Source organism: Agelaius phoeniceus, chromosome 14 (genome assembly GCF_051311805.1).
Source record: "Agelaius phoeniceus isolate bAgePho1 chromosome 14, bAgePho1.hap1, whole genome shotgun sequence".
Classification (NCBI taxonomy): domain Eukaryota; kingdom Metazoa; phylum Chordata; class Aves; order Passeriformes; family Icteridae; genus Agelaius; species Agelaius phoeniceus.
The window spans coordinates 9,118,754-9,144,203 of record NC_135278.1 but is presented as its reverse complement, the minus strand read 5'-3'; the positions used below and the strand labels follow the sequence as shown (position 1 = coordinate 9,144,203).

Genomic DNA, 25,450 nt, shown 5'->3' with positions numbered 1-25,450 from the left:
TTCATGCTCAGAATGAGAAATCTGTGTCCACACAACCACACAGTATTTGCATGTCAGAAGAGCTGTGAGTTTGTTCTTTAACTTGTTGAAATATGTCTCAAGGGACATGTGCATTAATTACTAAAACACTTGTTAATTGCACAGGAACAAAAGAAAACACATGGTCAGCATTCCTGTTTCCATCATGGGGATCTCTCAGACACTCTCCAGGCAGTGAGTGTCTGAAGCTATACTGCATCCAGAAATATGCTGCTCATCTGTATCTCCTTTATTTGCTGAAACAAGTCAGTTAGAAACTGCTTTGATGATGTCTTCATGTGCAAATTACATGTCAAAGACATTGCACTGTGTGGAGATTCCTGCTCCTAGATTCACCATAAAACACTGGCATGATCTGAATGCTTTTTCATGCTTGTTCAGGTGGATAATAAAGATCCTATAGCCAACATTCCTTCTGTTAGTTAATACCTTAAAAGATTAGTTGGCCCTAATACAAGGGATTTTAACTCTTTGTGGTAGTTTCTAAGTATGCTGACTGGTATTTATGGATAGATGCTCTTCTGAGCATGTGTTTTTACAGCTATTTCTTTTATAGCTTCCTAGGCCTGTTCCAGACCTCTGTTCACAGAGGTACACCCCCTGTGAGAACTGAGCATTCCACCCTTTTTACTGTACAAAACCTGCTGTCCCACTAACTGGTGAATGCTATTTTCTTTATTTTTGTCCTTCTTGTAGTGCATGAGGAGCATGACTTGAATATGGTTTGCCACATGGGCTTAAAATTCTGCTGTCCCCAAAACATAGCATGTCCTATATTCTATTAGCAGAAGGCACTAAAAGATTCTTTACAGTGAGAGTCATTGCATTGGTTCAATTTGCCTCTCTACAGCTCAGGCATCCAGTACAGGCTAATTGCCTACTCTGCCTCTCATGTTAGTCACAGGGGAGGGAGATATCCCTTGTATCTCACAGTCTCAGGAAACTGTTGAAGGTGGGGGAAGACATAAGACTGTCTTTCATGAGAATAATTTGCTAAGTCTCAGAGGCAGAAAACCTCCTGATACTGTGGCAAAGCTTTATGGTCTGAGATTTGCAGGGCAGTTGAAATATAAGCTGTTTGCAGCTATAAAAGTTACAAAATAGGAGAGAGTGTAAAGAAAATAGCCACAAACAATTTCCTCCAGGACAAATCACTGTGTGAACAAGTTAGTGAATCTAAAGGCATTGGGATGTCCTTTGTGACACAAAGCACTCACTTCCCTGGCAGCCAGCACATGAGCTCTCAGAATTATGGGGCACAATCCCACAAAGTAACTCGGAGAGCAACACTACTTTTGCAGAGTGAAATGCAATGTTGTACATGTAGGCAGACCTGATTTCAGTCAAGAAGGAATTTCATATCCTCCATAGCTTATTGCTTTTGCCTCCCTCATTTGCATTGGATTTCTCAATAGCAGTGCGAATTTTCAAGATCCTGCTGGATATTTTGAGAGGTCTTTTTGAGCTCTGGGTCACTGATCCTGACCCAGATCAATCCTGGAAGCAGTGCCTGTCCTTACCTCGGCCGTGCCTGTGCTTGTTGTTGATGACGATCTGGACGATGGTTCCGGAGGCCTGCTGGGGGTCGGGCAGGGCCCCGCGGTTGCCCCTGGCACTGGGGAATCGGGGCACGTTCACTGCCTGCCTGCCTGAGCTGGCTGCCAGGTCGTAGTGGGAGCGGTGGTAGGAGTGCCTCTGGAGACAGAAAGGCAGCAGGAGAGTCAATGCCTCATTCCAGTGAATGGGGGTACGAGTAGGGAACGAGTACTGCTGGATAAAAGTAGGTGTGAAGTGCATAGCATGTTTTCTAAAAACACTGCTTCTTTTCAGAGAATCATTTTCTAAATGCCCATGAACCTGAAGGTTTCATATTACAGCCCTTATTTGTGATGGTGTTCACAGGGGTCTGAGGATGAGGGATGAGACGAGGATCTGACTCCATGTTTCAGAAGGCTTGATTGATTATTTTATGATATATATTATATTAAAACTATACTAAAATATTAGAAGAAAGGATTTCATCAGAAGGCTAGATAAGAATAGAAAAAGAATGATAGCAAAGGCTTGTGACTGACCAGAGAGTCTGAGACAGCCAGACTGTGATTGGCCATTAATTAGAAACAACCACATGAGACCAATCACAGATCCACCAGTTGCATTCCACAGCAGCAGATAATCATTGTTTACATTTTGTTCCTGTGGCCTCTCAGCTTCTCAGGAGAAAAAATCCTAAGGAAAGGATTTTTCAGAAAATATCATGGCTACACTTATTTTATAGACATGATTCTTCTCACTCACCCAAAGATCTGCTGGTTCATGTATTTAAGTAGTGCACCTAATGCTTAAAAGCCCTTCAGATTCTCTCCAAATGCTGTTACAAAAATCATCTTTTGAGCAGTTAATTGTTAATGGATACTTTTACCACCAAAGACAGTGAAGCCCTATAGTAAATATATGTGTGTATGTGAACTGGGAAGCAAGTATTTGCAATTATTATTTAAGAGCAATTCTTGCATAGCGAACTAATACTGTTAAATTTTATTCTTATAGAGCATGTACAGAAAAAAACAAATCCAGAGACTTCAGGAGCTCTTGCTCTAATTCAGCATTATTCATGAATTCAGGTTGAGTGAAAGAAACTTGTTTTTGGCTAGATTCACAGAACCCAGAATGAGGCAGTAGTTATTCAGACCCATTATCATCCTTTTCTGTTTTTTCCCCAATGTACTGCCATGCACAGCACAGCAAGAAAGTATGTGCTTAAACTGTAGGTCCCACTTACAGCTTCCCTGTTGGCTGGCTGCCGGAATATGTCTCCATCAGAATGTTCCCATGACAATTCTCCATCTCCTGTACATGAAGCAGAAGAGTATCCATTAGAGGAGTACAACACCTTGGGAGATACAGAGGGGAAAAGTCTCACCTGGCTTTACAGCTGTATTAGGGTCTAGTGAGTAGCACAGGAATGAATATGAAAATCAGCAAATTTTGATAGTAATATACTTGGCTATGCAGGGAGCAGAAACTGATTCACAGTTTCCTCCGTGTGAGCTGTGCTAGATCTTTGCAAATATTTTGTTTAGGTTTGCATTTCATAGAAAACACAGCAGCGAGATAAAAAAGCTTCTGCCATATTGAAAAAGACAAGGTAGATTATGAGATAAATGATCATTTTACCATTTTTAAAAAAGAGCAGTAGACAGGAGAATACATTAAAAAAGCCCTGGATCACTGCAGACAGTGGGTCGCCTCAAGTGCATAATCTGATGTAATCTCACCTCTGCTATGGAAATGCTAATGAACTGGTTTCTCACTAGTGACTGTGTCTGATGTGACTGATTTCTCCACTGTAAGGCTGGTTTGCTGCATAGGTATGTTTGATACTTTGTACTTTGAAAGTCAGATTGATTTTTGTAACTGGAAGAGGCTGGTTTCAGATGCAGCTCAGGTAACTACCTGGTAACTGACATCAGACAATTAACAAGGATTTTCTTTAATTAACTGTCAATGTATTACATTTAAAACAGTATATCACTGTATTTCTTCCTGGGAACAGAGCTATCACTTTGCTTGTTTGAGATCAGGTGGCTTCACAAGCAGCTTGTCTAGCAAAAAGTTTCAAGATTTTTAAAGATACTGTGGAGTAACATGGCAAAGCAGCAAAGAATGAGGAACAATCTCTGTGCAAAGGAGAACTGCAGAGAGATCCTCATCCTTGTTCTGTCTGAGGTGATGTGTTCATACAGCACAGAGCTCTGCCCTCCTGAGAAATCAGCTCAGCTCCTCCATGGTGCCACACATAAGTTAATTACCACTACTTGGTCCCCAGAGGAAGCAGCTTTGTCACCCTGCTGCACTGACAGCACTACACAGCTTCTGTGCAAGACTCATTCCTTCAAATTGCACAGAGCTCTCTCTGCATCCTGCTGCTTTATTAGCACTGATGCACTCTCAAGTACCTTCCTGCTGGCTCAGACCTCCACTGCTCAGAGCTTTTGGTTCAATTTGTGCACTCAGCCAACTCCTCAGGTCAGGTGCTGTGGGACTTTGCTGGTTTGTGTTTCACAGCTCTTGCACCATAGGGAAAATTATACAACCAGCTAGATATTTTTACCATGCAATAGTACTGAGTTCAAACAAGCAGAATATCAAAAGAATGCAGCAGCACAAAGGTGCAAGTAGGGGAGATTTTCAAAGCATCCTAGCATCACTGATATTTTGAGTGGCACTTCTGAAAAACACAGGTACCTTTAAGTGCATATCTGCATCTTAGAGAACAGGCCATAGATGCTTAGATACCCTGAAAGTGGTGGTTCAAGTGCCATAATACTAATAGTGAGATAAAATACATTTAGAAATTCTCAGACATTTTGGGCTTTTAGACAGACAGACAGGTTTTGACATTCAGAGAGGCTGGGAAGGCCCCTAGAATCAAGTGTCCTGTGGGTACAAGATCTAAAATGCAATTGCTAGTAAAATATTGAAGTCACCTGAGTATTGTCTGACACATAATTTAAAATGGAGTAGTTGCCCTTGCCTCTGAATTGAAATTCTCATGTCTTGCCCAACTAGAGTAGGTCTGCTACCTTGTCAGATAGAAGCTCATCTTTCATTACAAAGCTTCTCTACCCAGAGTAATGGCAGCTACTTCAATACATCATTTGAAGCCTTGATTTACCTCATTAGGGGGATGCAACTTTATCATCTGAGATTCTCACCTTGTTTCAATTTAACAAAACAAAGGTAGCAATGTTACCTTGTTGGCACTCACAGAGTAATTGCCCAAAATACATTGGATTGTAATTAAATGGGAAACTTGGAGAAAGTGTCCTGAGTGACAGTGCTGGTGCACAGACAAGGCTCTGAAAGGGGAAAAGTAAATTCAGAGCCTGTCCTTCTGTGACTGGCCTTGAACGTACCTCTGCAAACTGGACAGCAGGACTCCGGAACAGAAACTGGGAAAGAGCAAGTTAACTTGGGACAGGTCTTCAATCCACAGTACACATTTCCTTCCTGCCAGTAAAATACAAATGGGAATTTAGAAGGAGTTGTTGATTGTCTGGTACTGTATATTTTTTTTTTATGGATATGCTTAAATATGTGTTTACATAAATGCCACTCTATGCAAAAAGCAGAATATTAGATTAGAGCAGTCTGTTCAGTATTTATTATGAAATAATTAGTTCATGAAGAATATGATGATGATTTTATGAGAGGAAGTAGAGAGCTGCCAGTAGTTGATACTGAAGAGCTGGTTAGATTGAGAGGGATGTTTTGGTTCAGACACGCTCTGAAGAGTCACTGGGTGACTGCTCAAATATACTGGATTTGAATTGTGACATCTCAGGAATGGCTCTGTGGCCCAGTGCCAGCTCAATGCTGTCCCCTCCCAGCCTTGGGGCTCTTTACTTATCAGCTCAGTCTAAATTAAATGTCATTGGTTTAGTGCTATATTTTCCAGTTAGGCTGAAGGGGAATATTCTATCTATGCTAAGCAGCAGTATTTTACCTGCTGCCTGTGCACTGTAAGCTCAGTCACAGCAGATGCCGGGTATGCATTGTGCACTGTGTTTAAGAGGTCATCTGGCATTTATTTACCAGGTACTGCACACTCTCACCAGCTCTGAGCACTCTCATGGGTTCAATCATTAATTCTCAATTCCCAGCCTTTGCTATGCATTGCTTATATTTCAGTGTCATATCTTCTAGAAAGGAGAACTGGAGCATAGACAGAGCAGAGATCTGTCAAATCATGTTACTTACTGAGCAGCTGCACTGGGCACACTGGTTTGCTTGCCTGTTTTGGAAAAGCCCCTCAGCCACAAACATTTCTCCATGGTGGTAGGTGGTGCCATTGTATTCACAGGATTTCCCGGTGATTTTGCTGCTTACTGAGAAAAGGGAGTCTTCTGGAAGCAAGGGGAAAGGAACATTTCATGCAAACGTTCTTGAAAATTCACAATATCATAAATACAGGGGAGGAAAAACTTCCCTTATCATTTCTCTTTATTATGAAATGACAAGTTTTGTGATACTGCAAAGTACAAGTGATATGCTACTATCTTGCTGAACTTTGGTAAATTACACTTAGAAGTGACTGTCCCAGTTAATCCTAGGATGCTGACAACCAACAGCAATGGCAGCACTAATGGCCCTGTCTCAGGCTACAGTGTTTTCCTTGTTCTGTAGCATTTGGTATTAGCACAGAGTGGTGTGGTTATGTGCCTACCTGCTACATGTACATGGCTCTTTCATGCTTTAATGCAAAAGGCATTAGGTCCTGCATGCACACAGAATCCCACTATCAACAGCCCTGTTCTAGCAGGGTTTCCTCCTTCTTAGTACTGGATACTGATGATGGTTTTTTTTAATTATTTCTAGTATTATAGCCCAGAGAGCACTTAATTGCAGGTTAGCAAGTTGTGCCACAGGGCATGGATGATTCCCTGCCACCCACAGGCACAAACCTTTTGGTAGAGGAGCACCAGTAATGATGATGGGACTGCCAAGAGAGAGCCATGAACTGTTTGTTCCTAGTGGCTTTCACAATTCATTGCTGCTGCTGTTTTCAAAACGGGCAAAACTTGTCAAAGCAGATGCCAAAAGCTAATTAAAAAGTTAATTTTTCTCTGACATGCACTGATGCAGTCTCATTTTAATGTCAGATGTACAGATGAGGGAACTTTGCAGAATTTGATGCATATGACAAAGTGCACAATATGGCAGCATCAATTCAACTCTGAAAGCTCTTGCTTCAACTCAGGATCATCTTAAGTTCTGCACCATATGGGTTAAATGTTTTTTCAAGACATAAAGCTATCCATACCTTATGCTAAAACATCCCCTAGATTGTTTAGGTATTAGCAGTTGATAAACTGTGCAAAGGGAGTACACTTTATCCATGAAATGTAAGTTACTTGATACTGCTTGGGCAGTGAACCTGGCACTACATATTTATATTCACATTAATTTAGCATCTCAGCATGGGAAAAGACATTTCAAACAAGGGCTCTGTGGAAGTAACAGTGGAGTGTTTGTTCTCTGGAGCCCAAATCACAGCAAATTTCTAGGAATGCAGCTGAAATTTCAATCAGTGGGTTTGGGCTTTCATGTAAAAGAAACCTGAATATTCAGGTTTTCCTACAGTCCTTTTCATTACCTATCAGATAAACCTGGAGATATTTTTCTGTGAAACCATGACACCACAGAATGTACATTTTTCTTCTGTGAGCTCAAGTGAAAAGGCAGTTTTCTGCTGGTATGTACTGCCATTAAACACAGTCATTTAGTTTTCCATAAAAGCATATATTAATTACATTGGTCCATCAAATAATAACACTTTAAATGGGTAATGTGAAATCTGTCTGTGGAACGTACATGTACTACAGTATTTGAGAGTGTATGGGGTCAGCAAAGTCCATTCTGTAGGAGACTGGCACAAGTCAGCCTGTCAGGGTTCCTTGCCTGACATTTCATTGCCTGACACATTTGGTATTTGCACTTCCACAGTTGGTGCACTGGATTCATCATTATTTCAAAGCAATCAAGAGTGTCCAATGACACCTTTCCAAAATCTTATAAAGAGTACAGAGCCCTGACAACATCTGTGTTTGGCACAGAAATGCATTGCTTTTGACACTTGCTGTATGGTTTGCTAGTAATGCACAGTCTGGAATGGCAAGATGTATGCTTTAATTAAGAAATCCTTCAAAAGTCATCAGCAAAAAATTCAATTGACAAATTCAGCTACTATTTATGCCCAAATATTGGAAAACATGTATAAAGAGGCACTTTTCAGGACTGGGATGCCTCCCAAAACTAAAATCTCTTTCTTGGGTTTTCTGAGAGTCATCTCATGGAAAGCAAGAGGAAAGACTGACAAATCTTTAGTTATCTCCTTGCCCCTTGAGTAACTGGAAGAGCAGAAGACTGGAAAGAAATTAAAATGGAAGGAGAAATGAAAGGATAACACAGATGGTCCTTGACTGGAGACAAGCCCCTGTTCACAGAGCCTCTGCAGGACATGGCTGTGCTCATGTGGGATGCCTGTCCAAAAACAGTGTGTGTTCTATTTGTGGTTTGACATTTGCTAAGACCAACACCTGAATGACTCACCATGACTTTTCAGAGTGTTGGATGAAGAGAGTAAATCTTACTGCAGATTTATCCTGGTATATGCCACATCACTCAGTTCTGAGGGAGATCACCAAATGCCATTAAACTGTGGCTTCAAAATAAGGAAGGAGGACAGTGAAACTTTTATTGCGTGGAAAATGATGGCAGAGAGAGCTGCACTAGGTAGTTGTTTTCTTCTGTGTTTCTTTTGATCTATCACAGAGGTGGGCCTGTGACAGCTAAATCATTACATGCAGCCCAAAACACATCTACATCTGCCTGTCTGGAATTTGGGATGAAATTCTATGGCTATTTTAAACCAGAGAATCACAGGATCATTAAGGTTGGAAAGGACCATTAAGATTGTCAAGTCCAACTTTCAACTTAGTACCACCACCATGTTCATCACTAAACCATGTCCTCAAATGCCAAACCCACATGTTTTTTGGACACTTCCAGGGATGAGGATGCCACCACTTCCCTGGGCAGCCTGTTCCGATGCTTGACAACCCTGTCTGTCAAAACATTCTAAACATACCTAATGTAAACCTGCCCTGATGCAACTTGAGGCTATTTCCTCTCATCCTGTCACTTGTTACCTGGGAGATGAGACTGACACCCACCTCCCTACAACCTCCTTTCAGGGAATTGAAGTCTTATTTGATTAAATAATTGTAAGAAAAGTCAGTTTCAATTACAGGACATAAGACCATGATTTAAGTCCTATGTACAGGCCTGTCCATATGGTCATCTTTTAGCACATTGACTGGACATATTTCAATATTGCACAGAGTCAGGTCTTAAAAAGTCTTCAGTTCAAGACCACATTACTTGTTATTGCAAAAAAATATATACAGTCATATATTGGAGATGGCATATTGAAGAGCACAACTGATCCTCTCCAAACACAGCATTTGCCTGGAGCTGCAAGGAAGATTTGTTTATTTTTTTGTGTCCAAATATAATTTCTGTCTGGTGCAGTTTCTCTCTCTGTCTAACTTTGCTGGTGTGTGACTGATTTTCTTAACTCAGACTTGGTTTCTTTTCTAATGCTTTTGAAATCATGGCTAATTAGAGGAGTTCAGACTCCCCCATGATATCATATTCTCCAGTAGAATGTGAATTTAGAGTCATTGTGGATTGTTTTAATAAGTGCCAGGTTTGAGCTTTGAAAAATTTTGCCATTAATACTGATATCAGCATACATTATTCTGTGCCTTAGAAAAGACAGGTTAGAATCAGATTAATTAACTGCAAATATACTGCATTGCTCAAAGCTCTATTTGTAAACCTTGCTTGCTAATCAGGACTGTTCCCAAAGCTTTATCTGGCATTTTAATGGTGCTGACTAACATTGCTTTAATTAGCTGCCTCTGTAAAGTACCAGGCAAACCATCTGTGTGAATCCTTTTAATTAACTGGCTTCAATCTAAGGGTTTTTCCTGGCATTCTTAGTATGTCAGTGGAAGCAACATACAATGTATAGGGTAAAGATGTTATAGCATCATTGTAAAGGAAATATCTCTGTTTCTGTGGTTGCCATTTATTCTGTAAGGGCTCAGACTTCTGTATAGAAGTTGAGAGGCCATGCTTGTATTTCCCTACAATTTTAGTGTGATCAAGATAAGACCATGAGTCTGCAATATGGACAGCAGTGATTTATCACCATCATTAGCATGAGGTAATGGCAGGAGCCAAGATGTACAACGTGGGCTTCACATGACCTGATATAGATTTCAATTTATCCTGTAAGTAACTTTAGAGGTTAAATCTGGCTTAAGAAATCCTTCAGATTTTACAAACAGACAACAGAATACAACTGTATCAAAAATGGATTATATTCAAAACAAATTTTTTTAAAAAGCGACTGGAGAATACAGTGGCTATGCATGAATCCTTATATCCAAACATTCCTCTCTTCCAAACATGGGATTCTGTCCAGCTTGTCTGCCTGGGCTGATGCCCCATACACACAGGGTAAATTCCAGGCTTGATGAAGCCAATAGAAAGGTTTCCTTCAGGATTCAGCCAACATACGTGCTTGAATGCTGCTTTTCTGAGACTGATGCTTGTAGTGTGAGGAACTGTTGATCTATACAAACAGGATTTGTATCAACTAAGACCTGTAGAACTTGATGTGAAAGTCAACTATGAACTAGAAGTGCATGCAGGTATAGTTCACAGATTTCATGAACTGTGGTTCATTTGACAGAGCATGCAAAGAAACACTATGGCAAAAATTTTGCCATGAAGGGATGCTAGCTCAGTGTGAATTGCAGCACCACTGCTTTCCTGATAGTCTGACAAAACAGTGTTAGATGTGAATTTCATAAACCACAGAAATTTTATGGAAATTTTCTGGTTCAATGGAATTTGCTCCAATCACATATTTTTTCATGGAAGCCTGTCTGGGTTCCTGATGCTCTGCCCATACTTGAGGAGTCCAAGGGCTAAGGTTTGAGGGAAGAGTCAAAAATGTACACATACCCGACTTTCCAGTCTTCTGGGAAAAACAGATTGTGTATCACATGGATCACAGTCAATTTTGGAAACACCATCTTTCAGCTTTTTATGTTTACAATTCTATTCCTTCCTGGATTGTTATAAAAACTTGGTCCTGAGATGCTTTACCCTTACTTGGATATAAAGCAGAAGAGCATCAGTTATTTGCTACTAATCCCTTGAATAGCTTAGACAAATTCCATGGGCAGTTCCTGATGTTTAAAACATTGGTAATTTCTGCAGAAGTATTTATGTGCAGAGTATAAAGCAGTAACCAGCTATGAGCAATCTAACCTTTTGGGAAATGGGAGATGACTTATTTGAGGAATGGCTTTAGGATCCAGGCCTTACTACAATCAATTAAGTGCTGAACTTGGATCCTTCTGGATAAAGACAAGAGTTACAGGTATAATTACTAATGAACAATTTAGGACACTACCTAACAAACTGGGAAAACCACCTTAGAATCAGTACAGTCATGGCATGGTAATCAGTAAAGTGTTTGTGATGTGACATCTGAAAGACAAAAAAATCAGCTGCTTTTGGGCACTCCTTGCCACTGGGGACAAGGAGACATCTTGGCTTTGTGACAGTCACTGTGTTGGCTGTACTGACCTGCAGGCAGTGGCAGGTTGAAGTGAGTGTCCTCCTGAAATGGAGACTGCACTCACTGGCCAGTGAAGGCACAAGCAAAGCTCATGCCACTCCTAACCCTCAGCAGGGTCTGCTGGGACCCTGCTCAGCACCTCAGCAAGGGTCTGTGGGGTTTTATTGCATTCTATTAGGTGCTTTCTCCTATATTCTCTCCGTTTGTGTTAGTACTTAACACTCTCACTATTGCTTATTTTAGTATCAGAACATCTGGCAAAGAACATTTTTTAAAAATCCTACAGACTCTTGGCTTGCTGACTTAGAAACTATTTTTAAACTGCAACATTCAGAATCACCTAGTGTCATTTAATGAAAAAGATATGCTTTTAGTGTCCAGCAGAAAGGCTGGGTGCCCAGCCTGGCTTGAGTTTTACAGTTTGTCTATTTTATTAACCACCCTTATAAAAACAATCTAGTGCTAAACAATATGAAATTAATCACAAGGTCTAATGCCTTAAGAAACTTACCATACTGGGAACTGTTTTGCAGATAGTCTGTTGGGTTTTTTTTAAAGCAGACAGATGATAGATTATGAATTTGAATACAGAGAGGATTTTATGAAACATGTTTTCTGAATCAACACAGAGCATAAGCATGTACAGACCAAGAGGCTGAGGATTGTTTTGGAACCATATTCAGTAGAGAAGCAATTGGATTCTGCTGTAACTCTGGGACAACTGTTTGCACTGACATCTCTTCTGCACATTTCCTAGTATTCCCAGTGAGTTCTGCTACTTAATGTACACAATTGGAAGTGTCAGTTTAGTTTCAACAGGGACTCTAGAGCTCTCTGGGCTGTATCCTGGTGCAGGAAACTGTCCTTGGACACCAGCTGACCAGTGATCTCACATGCTGCTTTCTATATCCCTCAAGTTGTAACAGCATCATCAAGGCTGCATTACTTTCCTTGTAACTTAAAATTTGCCTAAGAATCTAAGAATTATAGGTTACCCATTCAGAAGCCACACATAAAGAAAAATTATGAAATAAAACACAATTCTTGGAAATGTGCAGACCACAAACATTTCTAATGCCAGAGGGGAACAGGACTTGAGTATCAAAGTACTTCTTCCTATTTTGCATATTGAAAATTCTGTGAAACCTGAATCAGCTCAGGCACACACAGTGCCCAACACAAGTGGGCAGTACTTTCATTACCTGACATCTGCTTTTGGAAAACTTTTGGCTCAGGTAGGAGTTGCACATACCCCTAGGTCTCTTTGTTGAAAAAATATCGTTAATTTTCCTCTTTGATGGAGTCCAGGTCTTTTCCCTAGAAACAAACTATTCTGTAGGGTAATGTACACACAGAAAGATATAGGGATGATTTTTGTGTACCAAGTCTCTTAATGGTTTTCATAGCAGTGTTAAAGGCTCACAAAATAGGCTTCATGCTCCACTGCAAAAGATTAATTCTAGGAGGCCCCAAAATACGGAAGTAGTCTGGAATAACAGTAATGAGATAACTTATTCACGTGCAGAATCTGAATGCAAATGGATTCAAACTGAAGGAGAGTTGGTTTAGATTAGGTATTAGGAAGAAATTAATTCCTGTGGGATTGATAAAGCCCTGGCACAGGTTGCCCAGAGAAGCTGTGGCTGCCCCATCCCTGGGACTGTTCAAGGTCAGGCTGGACAGAGCTTTGTGCAGCCTGGTCTAGTGGAAGGTGTCCCTGCCCATGGCAGGGGCTGAAAGACCTTTAAGGTTCCTTCTAACCCAAACCATTCTCTGATTCTATGAATTTACTTTTCTAGTTACTTTTGACTGCACAGACAGTGGAAACATGCTTGGATCCTCTGCCACCCTGATGTACAAGAGGAAAACAGAGTAAATCGAAGGACTTCAAAATTCACTTTGTGAGGGGACCAGGGGGAAACTCCTCTCTCCAGCTTTTAAAATGCTGTGTGCCTCTTCTGGTTGCTGGAACAGCCACTTTGACAGCTAGATAAGCATGTAAAGATGTGAACAGTTGTTGGGCTGCTCAGATTAACACTGTCTGAATTAGCCTTCTTCCACCTAAGGAATCAGAGCTCTGAAAAAGTGGTAATGAGTCCTTTGACTTCCTCAGCCAAAGCTCTTCCCAGTCCTGGAGAAATCTAAGTGCTAGTAACATTCCAAGTAAAAGATAAAGAAGCCTGCCTCCAGGCAAAAATCCTCTGTGTTAGGCTGTTCCCTCTCCTCTACACAAGACAACAGAATATGGTTATTGTATATAAGGAACAGCTATTCAGTATGAGACATATTTGGAATGGAGGAATAAATATGTGTTTATAATCTGATCCTTACAAATTCAAAACATAGCAGCCTAAGACTTAAAAGAGGTGAGGGAAGCATCCTGTAGAGATTATGCAGCTTGCTAGGAGAATGACAGTGAGATTTTCATCATAGTTATGTTGAATAAATCTGGAAAAACTCTGTTGATTGAACTAACCTTGAGGCAATGTGTGCAAACCAAACTGTATTTTTAAATATTCTTTAAAAAAAAGATCCTTATGTGTATATGGAAAAAAGATCATATAAATTATATTCTTCTGTGTTTATGCAGTGCATTTCATGCAGAAATAGTAGTACTTTATATAACACAGAGCACTTGCCTATTTTCCTGCAGTTCCAGTGAAAGTAAGTTACAGTAAGAACAGTAGGTTTGCTTTGTACTCAGAGATCCAGTTCATGTTTGTCTGCTGACCCATTTTTACCAGAAGGGCCAGTGCAAAGAAGCAGATAGCTGGGAACATGGATTTCCTCATTCTGCCACCGTGGTTCACATCCCCAAAATGACCTTCAGTGCAGGAAATGTTCCATGACCATATTTTGGTCACTTGGGTATGAGGTGCTGGGGTTACTTGGTGAGAGGGGCCAAATGCAGAGGTGCTAAAGAAAATAGAGCAGATAGGGAATCTCTGTCTTACAGGCAGTGAGGGACATTGTGGAACACAAGTTTCATGGTGACCTGAGATAAAATGTGCTCTATTTTTTCCAGAAATTTTCCTATCTACCAAACTTTTCTCAGTATCTGTAAAAGCCTCTTGCATCCCTTTGCCTTGGAAAGGCAGGAAACCTGTCAGCACCTTTAACTCAGGTCTAAGTACTCCAGACTTGACCCTAGTGCAGCTTCAGGGCTGGATATCTAAACTGAGCCCAGAGAACAGCAGCACATGGGGGAATAAACTGCTACTGCAAATCAACTGTTTCAAGGTCAAAACCACCAACTGCTAAAAGGAGACTTTTTTACAGTGGTAGAGAAGTTTTTACCACTGTCACATCAAGTAGAGTAAAACACAAATATTCTACAGCTACTTCATCACCAGAACTAAGTCCTGATTGCTCATATCATGAAAATACAGGAACCTCAGACAGAGAAAACCTGTTACACTGTTTCAGTGCAGGGTTAGCTTCAAGGGGTCAGCTAGAATTATTTTAAACAATCTTTGTGGCTGGAGGTGCTTGGGGAATTGTAGCACAGCCTATGAGACCATGGATTTCTTTCCTACTAAAAATTCTTTTGCCTAATTCCTTCCCTCTGCTTTTGTTTCCACTCTACATGAATGTGTCACCTCGAGGTCTGATTTGAAGTCCATTGAACTAAATAGATTTGGAACCTGGCCCAAACACCTACTCTGTGTGGCACAGCAAAAAGGCAGTTTCCCCTTTCATCTTCTGCCTCATATTTCTACCATATTCCTTAGGATTTCTAGAGAGAAGGACCATATCATCATCAGTAACTGCATCTGTTCTCAGAGAAGACTGAGTCCAAAAACAAAGTTAATAGAAATCTGTTGATTGACTACAGTAGAAAGTGGATCAAGCCTCAGCCCATGTGCATTTAGCCTTTTCCCTCAGTCATGCATCATAATCCAAATTATTACAAATCTGTTTTGTAAATTTGTAATATAACAAATTAAAATTATGTGTTCAGGTTCCTTTAAAAAACAAATAAAGCTCTGCAATGATGTTGTCTTTCAAGTAGTGGCAGAGGCTGACAATAAATGTGGATGGAAAAGTTGTTCACTATCCAAAAACTGCAAACACCAGCTCTAAATAAAATCCATATGTGCCTCTTGGAGGTGCAGGTGTCAACGATATTAAGCCACAAAATGCTTTACATTAAAATAACTTTAAGGACCAGGTTAAGCTCTAAAAACTCCGGGGTAATTTGGAGTTAATCACCACAGCTAGTTTTTAATATGGTCAGACTGTAGAAAGTGTATGAAATTCATTGCTTGAAGGAACTAGTAGCACCTTATCTAGACACTATGAACTTCCATCCAGATTCAAGGCAAAGATGTAGTTTCAGTTTAAACATTCAAAAGGCTGTTGCTTGTGTTTTAGCTTTCTAGGGCTAAAGTCAAGCTCTTCACATCATTTTAATATATTTTCTGCAGATTAATTTCCTGTGTTTTCTTTTATAGTTGCATAAAAAATTGCCTATCAATTGCCCAGAAACTCTGAAGGGCTCATAAAACACTTTCTAGGTTGCTCTAGTTTAATTCCTGCTCTCAAGTTAAAATATTACATGAATCCACCAATCTCTCTACCATTGAGGAAACAAATTAAATGAAGCTTTGGTACATTTTGAATCCTCTCTGAAGTCTCTTTGAAGGTCTTGGAAGTTATCTTGGAAAAATTCTGAGCAGCTTATACTATCCTATCATGTCAGTCCAAAGAATTGAAGTTCTGTCATCCATGTGGGAAGATACGTATTTTTTCACATACATTTTGGATGCTGATATAAAGATAGATTTTTAAAAAAATTTATGGTCAAAAAAGCAGAATGGAAACGAGCAATAACCTCAATCTGGCTGTGATAGCAAACATTCCTTGTGAAGGTAGTGACAAAGGCAAATCACAAACCAAATAAAATTATCTAAGCACATATCAATAAGAAAAAGACATCTCCCCAGAATGCCTATAGCATTATATTTCTAAAACAAATTTACTTCCAAATAAAAGTTAATTTTAACTATCTGACAACTACCCCTTGTTAGGACTCTCTCTTGCTGATATGAGAAGGGTAGGTGGTAGCAAGCAGAGTTGCATAGAGGATGGAAGATCTGGGCACAGTATCCCTTCCTCCATCCCAAAAATGTTCATGAATGGAAGGGTAAGACTAGAACTGAGAGCCTCAGGGCTCTGGTGTGTGAGGTGGGTAGAACCCAAAGCTTCTTCACCAAATGGTTTAATGTATGTGCATTCTGCAATGGAAAAATCACTCCACCAGAGCATTCCAACAGGAAGGGTTGAAGATTTTGGTTGTAATTCAGTGCAAGATGTGCTGCACTACACACATGTTCTATATTTACTGACAAAATGTCTGTCAGGTCAGCATGCCCTGCACCTTGCAATGCTGAGTCTTTGTCTACACTGCAGAGTGTAGGCTGTCACCTGGACCAGCTCAGGCACTGCTGAAGGTAGCACTGAGCTCATGGCAGGCACATTTTTCCTGCTTCTTCAGCAAGTTTTGCAGTGCAGTGAATTCTGCACTGTCCCAGGATCTAAAATAGCTAGTTCAAAAATTCAGGTATTACTGGGCCATGCTGCTGTCTACCATGCAGACAGAGCCTCACTCATTTTTAGGTGATGTTCTCAGCCCACTGTTGTGAGATACCTCATCTGGTACATTTTTAGACCTGCTATATATATAGGTGACACCTGGCATTTCTGTATCTAAAGAGGAACAAAAGTACATCAGAAAAGTGGTTTGAATTTGATAAAGAAAAACCATAGTACCAAAGAAGCTTAAACTTAAACATGTTAGCAATAAGAATGTTCTTGGAAGGCAGTGTGTTTAGTCAGGGCAGCAAGCTTAGAAAACACTGGAGCCAGATGGGCTGATTCATACATCAGCATGCAGCCTTATCTGCTGAGAAATCAAACCAGCAAGTGGAATGTAGAAACCTTTTCTGAATCCTGCAATTGTGAATTTTTGCTTCTGATGTAAGGTTTTCTTAGGTTTACATATTTGATCTTTCAGCTAGACTCTAAATACTTTGATTTATAATGGTTGAATGTAGAAATTATACAATGCACAATAAATGTTCCAGCTTTGAAGGCACTGTCCATAGAAGTGCCATAAAAGACAGCCACAGCTAAATGCTCAAAGAACTTGGACAGGAAGTTTATTTTCATGGCAGGAGGCAGAAGTTCTGAAGTCCACTTTAGGTCATGAGCTGATCCGGATCTGAGAATGATGGTGAATTCTCTCCCTGACTACAAATCCCCTCTCCTCTGATGATGTCTGGAGCATCCTGAGGTGGAAGGAAGGAGATCGAGCTCAGAAGCATATGATGTCCTTTGAGTCTCACTATTGTGTAAAAAGAGCCTCAATTCCTGTGACCCTAGGTTTTTGGTTACATATGTGTGATGATAAGAAGAATACAGTTCAGATGGTAAAATACTTTTCAGAGCTGCAGAAGGAAGGAATATCTAGATCTGTATATGAAATAAGGTGTGGATTTTGCCAATGCTAGAAAGAATACATTTTAAAAAAGGAAAGGTTAGCAGGGAATCTATGGTAGAAGCTGGTGAACCACTGATGGAAGCAGAAGATCCTTCATAACATATGTCTGAAAACTACTTAAGACTCATGATGTCTGGTGCCAGGGAGACAGGATACAAACACTGCATCTCTTTGTGTCAGTGAGACCAGTGTCACTATGGATGCAGAAGACATTAATTCCAGGGGGAGAGCAGTGCCAACTTTTGTCAAAGGAATCCTTTCAACAGCTCCTTCACTTAGGTAGCTAAGAAGTTCAATGTCCAATGAAAGATGCTGCCTCCTGGCATTACCTCTGCTTCATTAAATAAGGAGACAGTGATTTGTGCAGTTACACTCTACAAGCCTGCAGAGAGGCAAGAGAAGAGCCCCAGGTCACTCTGACTAGCATTACTCATTTCTGTAATGCAGCTTGAGAAATGGAGGGGAAACATATGTGACAGAATATAACAAGCATTTATGAGAGAAACTCACATGGATGGCCAATGGCCAGAGTTCTCACACATTTCATTAAAAAATAACCAGGAAAACCAGAGAAGTGAATTTCCTGCGTATCATGGAATGTTGCACAAAAGACATTGTATGCTGGACACATAGGAATGGAAAGGTGGCACAAGATCTGCAAGAATGCTTGAGATACCTATTCAGATCAGGCATGAACAATTACCACTGAAGACAGAGCACCAAATATTATACACATAACCACTTCAGAAAGCAGAATGTAAATCACCCCTGAAATCACAGGAGACTCCTGGTTCTCTTTTACCTAACATTGTCATAGGGGAAATCAGGGGAAAAACAGACCTTAGTGGGATTTACATTTTTAATGATACAATGCACAGCTAGCAATGTAACGGCCCATCATTTGTAGCAGATTGATTAAAAATAGATTTTATGAACAGCTAAGAGAAGATAACAGATCACAATTCAAGAAAGGCACATTCTGATAATTTTCCATACTTATCAGTTTAAACAAGGAGTACAAAATTCCAGCTGAAGACTATGAATAGGAAGAATTTAACTTGATAAAATGGATATGAGAGTTTACATGGGGCCTTACTCTTCCTTACTAGATCATTGTAGAATGTTTTAAAATCTTCATAAGTATCATGACATTTACAAGCTCATGAACAGAAAAAAGCCAAAACAGTTCATTGCCAAGGAGCACTTGAAGCAAAACCAATCAATCTAGAAGCATTTATGTTTCTATAGTAAATACAATACAGAGATACTAAAAAATAGTAGAAAAAGTTCCTGATTGCAAATGCCAATTATTGAGTAGGATTTCTGTGATTTAACTTTAACTGTCAAAAAATAAGCATCCAGTTTTCCTGTGTTCCCTCAATAATCAGTGGAGAGTGACAGGAGTCTCCAGGGAAAAAAGTCTTCTCATTCTGGGTGACAGGATGAATCACCCTCATGTTTCCAACAGCTGTAAAGGGTATCTAGATTATTGTCTTCCCAACTGAAGCTTAGATTAGCTGGAAAAACAGACCAGATTTTGGGCACACCAGCACACCAGTCCTTCTTTTGATCTGGAAACAAAAGAGGGATTTGTGTTCCCAGCACCTTACTATTTTACTAAGTTCTAGTTTGCCAAAGAAAGCATTTTGCCTTAGAAATTTTCTTTCTTACATAGTAGACCATTATAGAGAAAACTCCAATGGATGTTTTAAGAAAATTCCACTGGATGTTCCAACTCCAAAGAGTTGTATTTAAAGTTGAATGGGCTCAATCTCATCCTAAAAGCAAAATTAAAACAAAAGCAGCATCACGGCATCAGATGAGTAATAAGCTCAAAATGGTTCTTCCTTGTCATTGGTTAAAAAAAGGATTCTAGATACCTAGATCAAATATTGATACACATTATCTGACAGAGAGAGTAAACAATTGTCAGGGCAGATGAGTCCAACCCAAAACTGATGTGTGGATACCGTTGTATGGTATGTGGATACCATTTATTATCCAGTAAGTGCAGTGAACACATCAATCCCACCTGAACAGGAACCTTCTTGTGCACTCATGTCCCTCTGGCTTTGTGCACTTACTGCCTCCTGCTGACAGGCTGTGCTCAGGGAACAGCTGCTTTCCTCAGACAATTAAACTCTCTGGAGAAAGCCATATAAAACCCCTTTCTATGATGCTGCATGAATACTCTTTTATAAGTGGAAATGTGGGGTGCCACTAAGACAGGCATTTAGGGAAAAGCCCCAGTCAATCTCCCAGCCATTAGGCCATGTCGGGAATGCTGGAACAGGCTCGTGAAAGATCCTGCTTAGTCTCTTTCATACAGTGGCTCTTAATAATGAGCATATAATAAATGTACAGTCTGGAGAATTTACTATACAGTATCCAATTGGATTTATATAGTCATAAACTTCCACAGCACTGCTTCTATGATTTACAACAGTCTCTACTAATTATGAAGCTATGCCTGGACCTGAGATGTAAAAGGTAAACGTTACCAGACTGGTTGTACAGTGACACTATACAAATGCACACTTGCCAAAGCAATTTTGAATTGCTTGTTAACAGACAGCCATTGCAAATAACCATATATTTTGGTCTGCTCATATGAAAAGCACCAAAACCAGAAACCTAGGAATTGTGGGATGGTGTTTTATTGTGACAGAGTTTAGAGATAAGGAGTCTGGAATGGACAGTCAATGAAAGGACTGCTGCTTCCTGCCTGGATTGTAGGGGATTGGACTTGGTAGCTTACCTGATCCCTTCACAAATCTATACTTCTGATTTCCTAAACAGAAAACACCATGGTAAATACTGTAACTTACTGTAGGACAAGCCTCTCATGACCTGAATGGATACAGGAAGATGTTTACTTCATAGAAGTTTTCCAGCACAAATATTTAATTTTGTTGTTACTCAGCACATTAAATAACTATTTCAGAAAGGACTATTTGTGACTAATAGGAATTACCTGGGCATCGTGGGCAGCACAGCTGTGGTACATGCACAGGGGAAGCACAGTGTAGACTTGGGCATCTTATTCTGCTGCACAAAACATTTCCATTCTGCAGATGGAACATAGTACATAGTATTTTAATGAAATGCACTGTCTTACAAATTTCTGTGTTCTCTATTCTACATCCAAACTTTTTTTTTAAAGCCTTTTTACAACATTCTGGTTTCACTCACACTGAGATATGCCCAGATACTTCCACTGCCTTTGAATTTATGCTGGAGGTCAGAAATCCTAAAAAACCTTAAAATCAGATGAAGTGACTAAAAATGGATAGCAACGATCTCCATTTCTCTTTTTCTTTCCATTTGTCTTTTTCTTTTGAGCAGATTATGCTTAGGAATTGCATTTCCAAAACCAAGACATGGATAAATGGTAGATCTCTGAGATATCCCCTACTGAGGGTTAGTTCAAGACCACAAGAGACAATAGCATCTGTAATTGCTCCTGAAAACTGTGGAGAGTCTTTTGTTTTCCTTTTATTGCTTTCCCAGTAGACAAAAAAACCCAGATGGTAAGTAGCCATTTTTCTAAGAAACATGAGTTAAGTCTTGGGAATAGGGTTCATTATTCATGTCATTAACATAATATTCTATTTGACCACATCTAAGTTTGATTTATAATTAAAACACAGGGAATTTTCATTCTCCAGTGTCTGTAACCAGAAAAGACTATCCATTTCAAATTCCCATTTCCCATCTATAATTCATCCTCTTAATTTAACTCTGAGTTGCTCATATTTATAACAAGAAAGATCTTTCAGCATGAACATTGATACTAAGTTATGACTGTAGTTTTAGGTGGTGTCAGGACTAAACCTACTTTATTTTCATATGCCTTCTGGAGCACTGAAATGTTTTCAGTGGATGTGCAGAGTTCCCTAGACAGCAGAGGTACAGGCTTTTCTATTCATCCCTTTCAAAATAATTCATTGACAAATATCTGCAGACCACAGGATGGAATCCTACTGTTAGATCATTGCTAGCCACAAACTACAGTTGTGCATCTGCTTTGGAAAGAGACACTAAACATGATTATCACCATCTGCTTCCAATAAGAACTGAAATGAAATATACTGATTTTGTAGAAAAGGAGCAAATTTTAGACTGTAGGATCTTCACAGATAGGGGCTATCCCTGGTCTGCACAGCTGCTTGCCCAGCAGATGTGGGAGCCTGTGAAGCACTACTGTGGAAGAGAGGCTGGCACTGCCTGCTGACCTGTCTCCATGTTGCTGACTTGTCCTGTTCTGTGACCTCACTCTTTTTCATTTTAAGTCCTGTGGAATCTCCTGAGGTGAATCTTTACTTTCTGTACATGGTCAGCTGTGATAAAATTCTGCAGGCCAACTTTGCTGCTCCACACTGCCAGCCAGACTCCACTGTGTGCCTCAGGACAGAGCTATTTAACCTGATCCTGTGCTTAGTGAGACTGATCTTACACCTGCATTCACAGTGCCAGCTGGGAGAACAGCCCCAGCACCAGAGCAGGACCCAAGTGCTGGTCAGTCTCTCTAAGCCAGGGCCAAGGTCACATTTCTTCATCAGGTACCAGAGAGTGTTGATGATCTCTCTCCCAAAGCTGGGCTAGCAGTGCTGAGGGTGGAGAGCAGGCATTCAGCCTGAGATCTGCAGATATGACTGTGAACACAAGCAAAAAACTGCTTTAAAAAACTGGTTTAGGGAGTAAAATAATGATCTGACAAATTGTGAGTGCTCTATTTTACTTGACAGTAACAGTCAACAGGCTCCACTATGAACTGGGGGGGGGGAGGAGGGGTTGTAAAGGAAGGGGGAACAGGGTGAGAACACTGAATTATGTTTAGTTTTATTCTGGCTTAAGTATGTAAATTATAACTTGTAAAAATACAATACTATACACACACAAAAACAGGAAAGCTTTTTTTTTTTTTTAGTGCCAGGCTGTATAACTTGGCCTCTGTTTAGTTAATTTGCCTTGCCTTTTTCTTAAACATCAGAAGTGTGTGTGCTGGGGGACTGGACAGACAGACTGACTGTTTAGAGACAGAGCAGAGATCTCTGTCTGCTGCCTGGCTGATGTGACTTGTTCTGTGCAGACATCATGTGAATCACAGTGTCTGTGGCCAGCAAAGACATTTTGATACACTGGACATAAAGACCCCTGGGGATTTTTTTGCTTTTCTCTGCAGTGTGAGGGAATTGGTTGCTGCATCAGACTCTCTACAGATCCTGCCAGGCAATCACATCTCTGACTTAGATCTCTCTGACTTGCTGTCTGTGGCACACTTTACTTTCATCTTTTACACTGTCATATGTCAGGTTTATGGTCTGTGCTTGTGCTCATGATATGTTTTCTAATGCCTTTATTTTGCTAAAATTATAAATTATTGAGGGTTTCCTGAAGGAAACTTCATGAAACTGATGAAGCTTCAGGAGCTTTTATGGTAGATCAGTGCTCTGAGGGCATGATTTTGGCCAGGACAAAACTCAAATGAGTGGATGCTACAGTTGTTATTTGCAATCATCTTCCTTCTAGACAACAAGAGCCACATCCAAGAGATCCCTCAGCATCCTCACTGTTGAAATTATCCCAGGTTACATTTTGCACCCTCGTGGCACACCAAAGGTAAAACATAGCAAACAAGGGAGTAAAGTCCAATCCACTTCTGAGCTGCATGTACTGGAAGGTGCCATAAGCAGTTTCCTTCTTTACTAAACCTGCTGCCCTGAACTATCACTTTGTCTTCCACACCCAAGTGAAAAAATAAAACAGACTCTGTTTTTTGGAGGCTCATAGTGTGTGGGTGTGTCTGGGTCCCAGCAATGTTGCTGTCTAGAGGAGCTGACCAGGCACTTTCCCATCCTTCCAAACTGTCCAACATCTCTCTAAAAACCATTGAGCATTTATTTGTATCCAGATCTCTAGGATTTCCAGTTAATTTTTTCCCCACCCAAGACACATTCTTCCAGTGATTTAATGAGTGTTTTACTCCACACAAACTCTGAGGGAGTTTTCAACTTGGCATATACATCAGCAAAAGTTGAGTGGAAACTCCTTTCTGCTCTAAACAAAGACTTTTCCTTTCCTTCCTACTACATTGTTTTTTCTCTCACAGCTGCATTCTGCAGCTAAACTTGTGGAACTACTGTTTGTGCATCTCTGTACTGAATTGTAGTAGCAGATTCCCTCAGAGCAAATGCTGCACAGAGGCCCAATATTTTACACTTGCAGGGAGGAAAAATAGCAAGGAATACTTTATTCTTCATTAAATATAGCAGACAGAACTCAGCATCTGGAGTGTCTCATGTGTTAGTGGTTAAGATCCCTTATTGTTTATTTTAAAGTACTCTAAGGGACATAAACTGCCTTCATTTCTGTGCCTCCTCCCAGCTGTATCTGACATACTATGGGGATCTCTGACTGCTGTGTTTTTGCATCAGCCATCAACTGATGGGAGCCCTTTCATGTTCTATCCAATTCTCTCTGCTCCCCACAACCTTTTCTCATGTTTCATCATCTCATTCTTCTTTGAGTGACTTTTACTAACAGTGATATCTAAGCCTGTTCCTTCAGCACTTTAGGGCAGCAGATGCTTTGACTGAAGATGTTTGCAGTGTACACAGATCAAAGTACCAAATTCAGGTTCAGCATACTCATCCATATTGGTGGAACTGCAAGGATTATACTTAGGTAGTGGGGCCTGATCAGTTGAGATGTAAAGCCCAGCATCCACAAAGCTTCTGGCTAATTAAGGAGTTGTTTTGTCTATGCTATGCAAGAATTTTTTGCCAGTATTGGCCTTCTCTGTTAATATTTTCCTTTCACTAGGATCACCTGCCTCTATTTCCTGCAGCCTGACCAGGACCCACTAGTGAAAATAGGTTTGGGCTTTGTCAAATTGTAGCTACATGAGAAAGGATTCTAGTCAATGAAGCAAGCAGGAGTTGTAGGATCAATAACTCAGCAGTCCTACCTCTGAGCAAAGACAATTAACGCAGTAAACAAGGCCATACGGTTCTAGATAAGGATGCCATCTTTCTCCTACATGGTATTTCTTATCTTGAAACACACAGTATGTATCTGAATCTGTAAAACAGTAAAGAATTGAAAAAGCTATGAATGAAAATTTCCATTCCATGTTTATGAAGTATATTTAGATGTGCAGAGTTTTCTGTAAACTACTTTTTCTTTTCCTGGAGAATTACACAACAGAAAGACCCTTAATTCCACATGCTGTTTTTTCTTAACTTTCAACCCAAAATAAATGACATGGCCTCCCCTTTTTCCAAAATTGCAACTCCTGAAATGATGATTAAATGGCTTTCATACAGGTGAGTTCATCTTTTCACCTGTTTAGGTAAGAAAATTTAAGTGCCTGATCACTCAAACAGGCTTATAGGAAACAAAACCTCTTCACTGCAAAACCAAAGCAATTGGTCCAACTCAAGAAAATCCCAGGTTGTACCACAGAGAGATGTTGAAATCATTTATGCATCAGCTTTCAAAATATTCTAAGATCTTTTGTTCACTAAGCACTTCTGATCTTGCAGTTACAGACTTGCAGAAATCCACATACAAGTTTGACATTATTGTCCACACTATGGTTTCACATTGAAACCCCAAATCTCTACAATAAAAGGGTGTTTCTCATGTGTTTCCATGAGGGAATTCCTTTCTGTTATCTTAAT

General features: G+C 40.1%; 1 protein-coding gene across 3 annotated transcripts in view; it reads right to left on the bottom strand.

Moving 5' to 3' along the window:
* Positions 1 to 25,450, bottom strand: part of CHRDL1 (chordin like 1) — a 38,746-nt gene that overhangs the window by 8,823 nt on the left and 4,473 nt on the right. For 2 of the 3 annotated variants that reach the window (XM_077186031.1, XM_077186030.1), the window contains exons 3-8: positions 24,736 to 24,848; positions 20,740 to 20,833; positions 5,803 to 5,948; positions 4,959 to 5,052; positions 2,822 to 2,889; positions 1,560 to 1,734 (exon numbers count right to left, since the gene is read on the bottom strand). In XM_077186031.1, coding sequence (XP_077042146.1) covers positions 1,560 to 1,734; positions 2,822 to 2,889; positions 4,959 to 5,052; positions 5,803 to 5,948; positions 20,740 to 20,833; positions 24,736 to 24,848 — 690 coding nt within the window. The remainder of the gene's footprint in view (positions 1 to 1,559; positions 1,735 to 2,821; positions 2,890 to 4,958; positions 5,053 to 5,802; positions 5,949 to 20,739; positions 20,834 to 24,735; positions 24,849 to 25,450) is intronic. The other variant, XM_077186032.1, reaches the window with a different exon arrangement.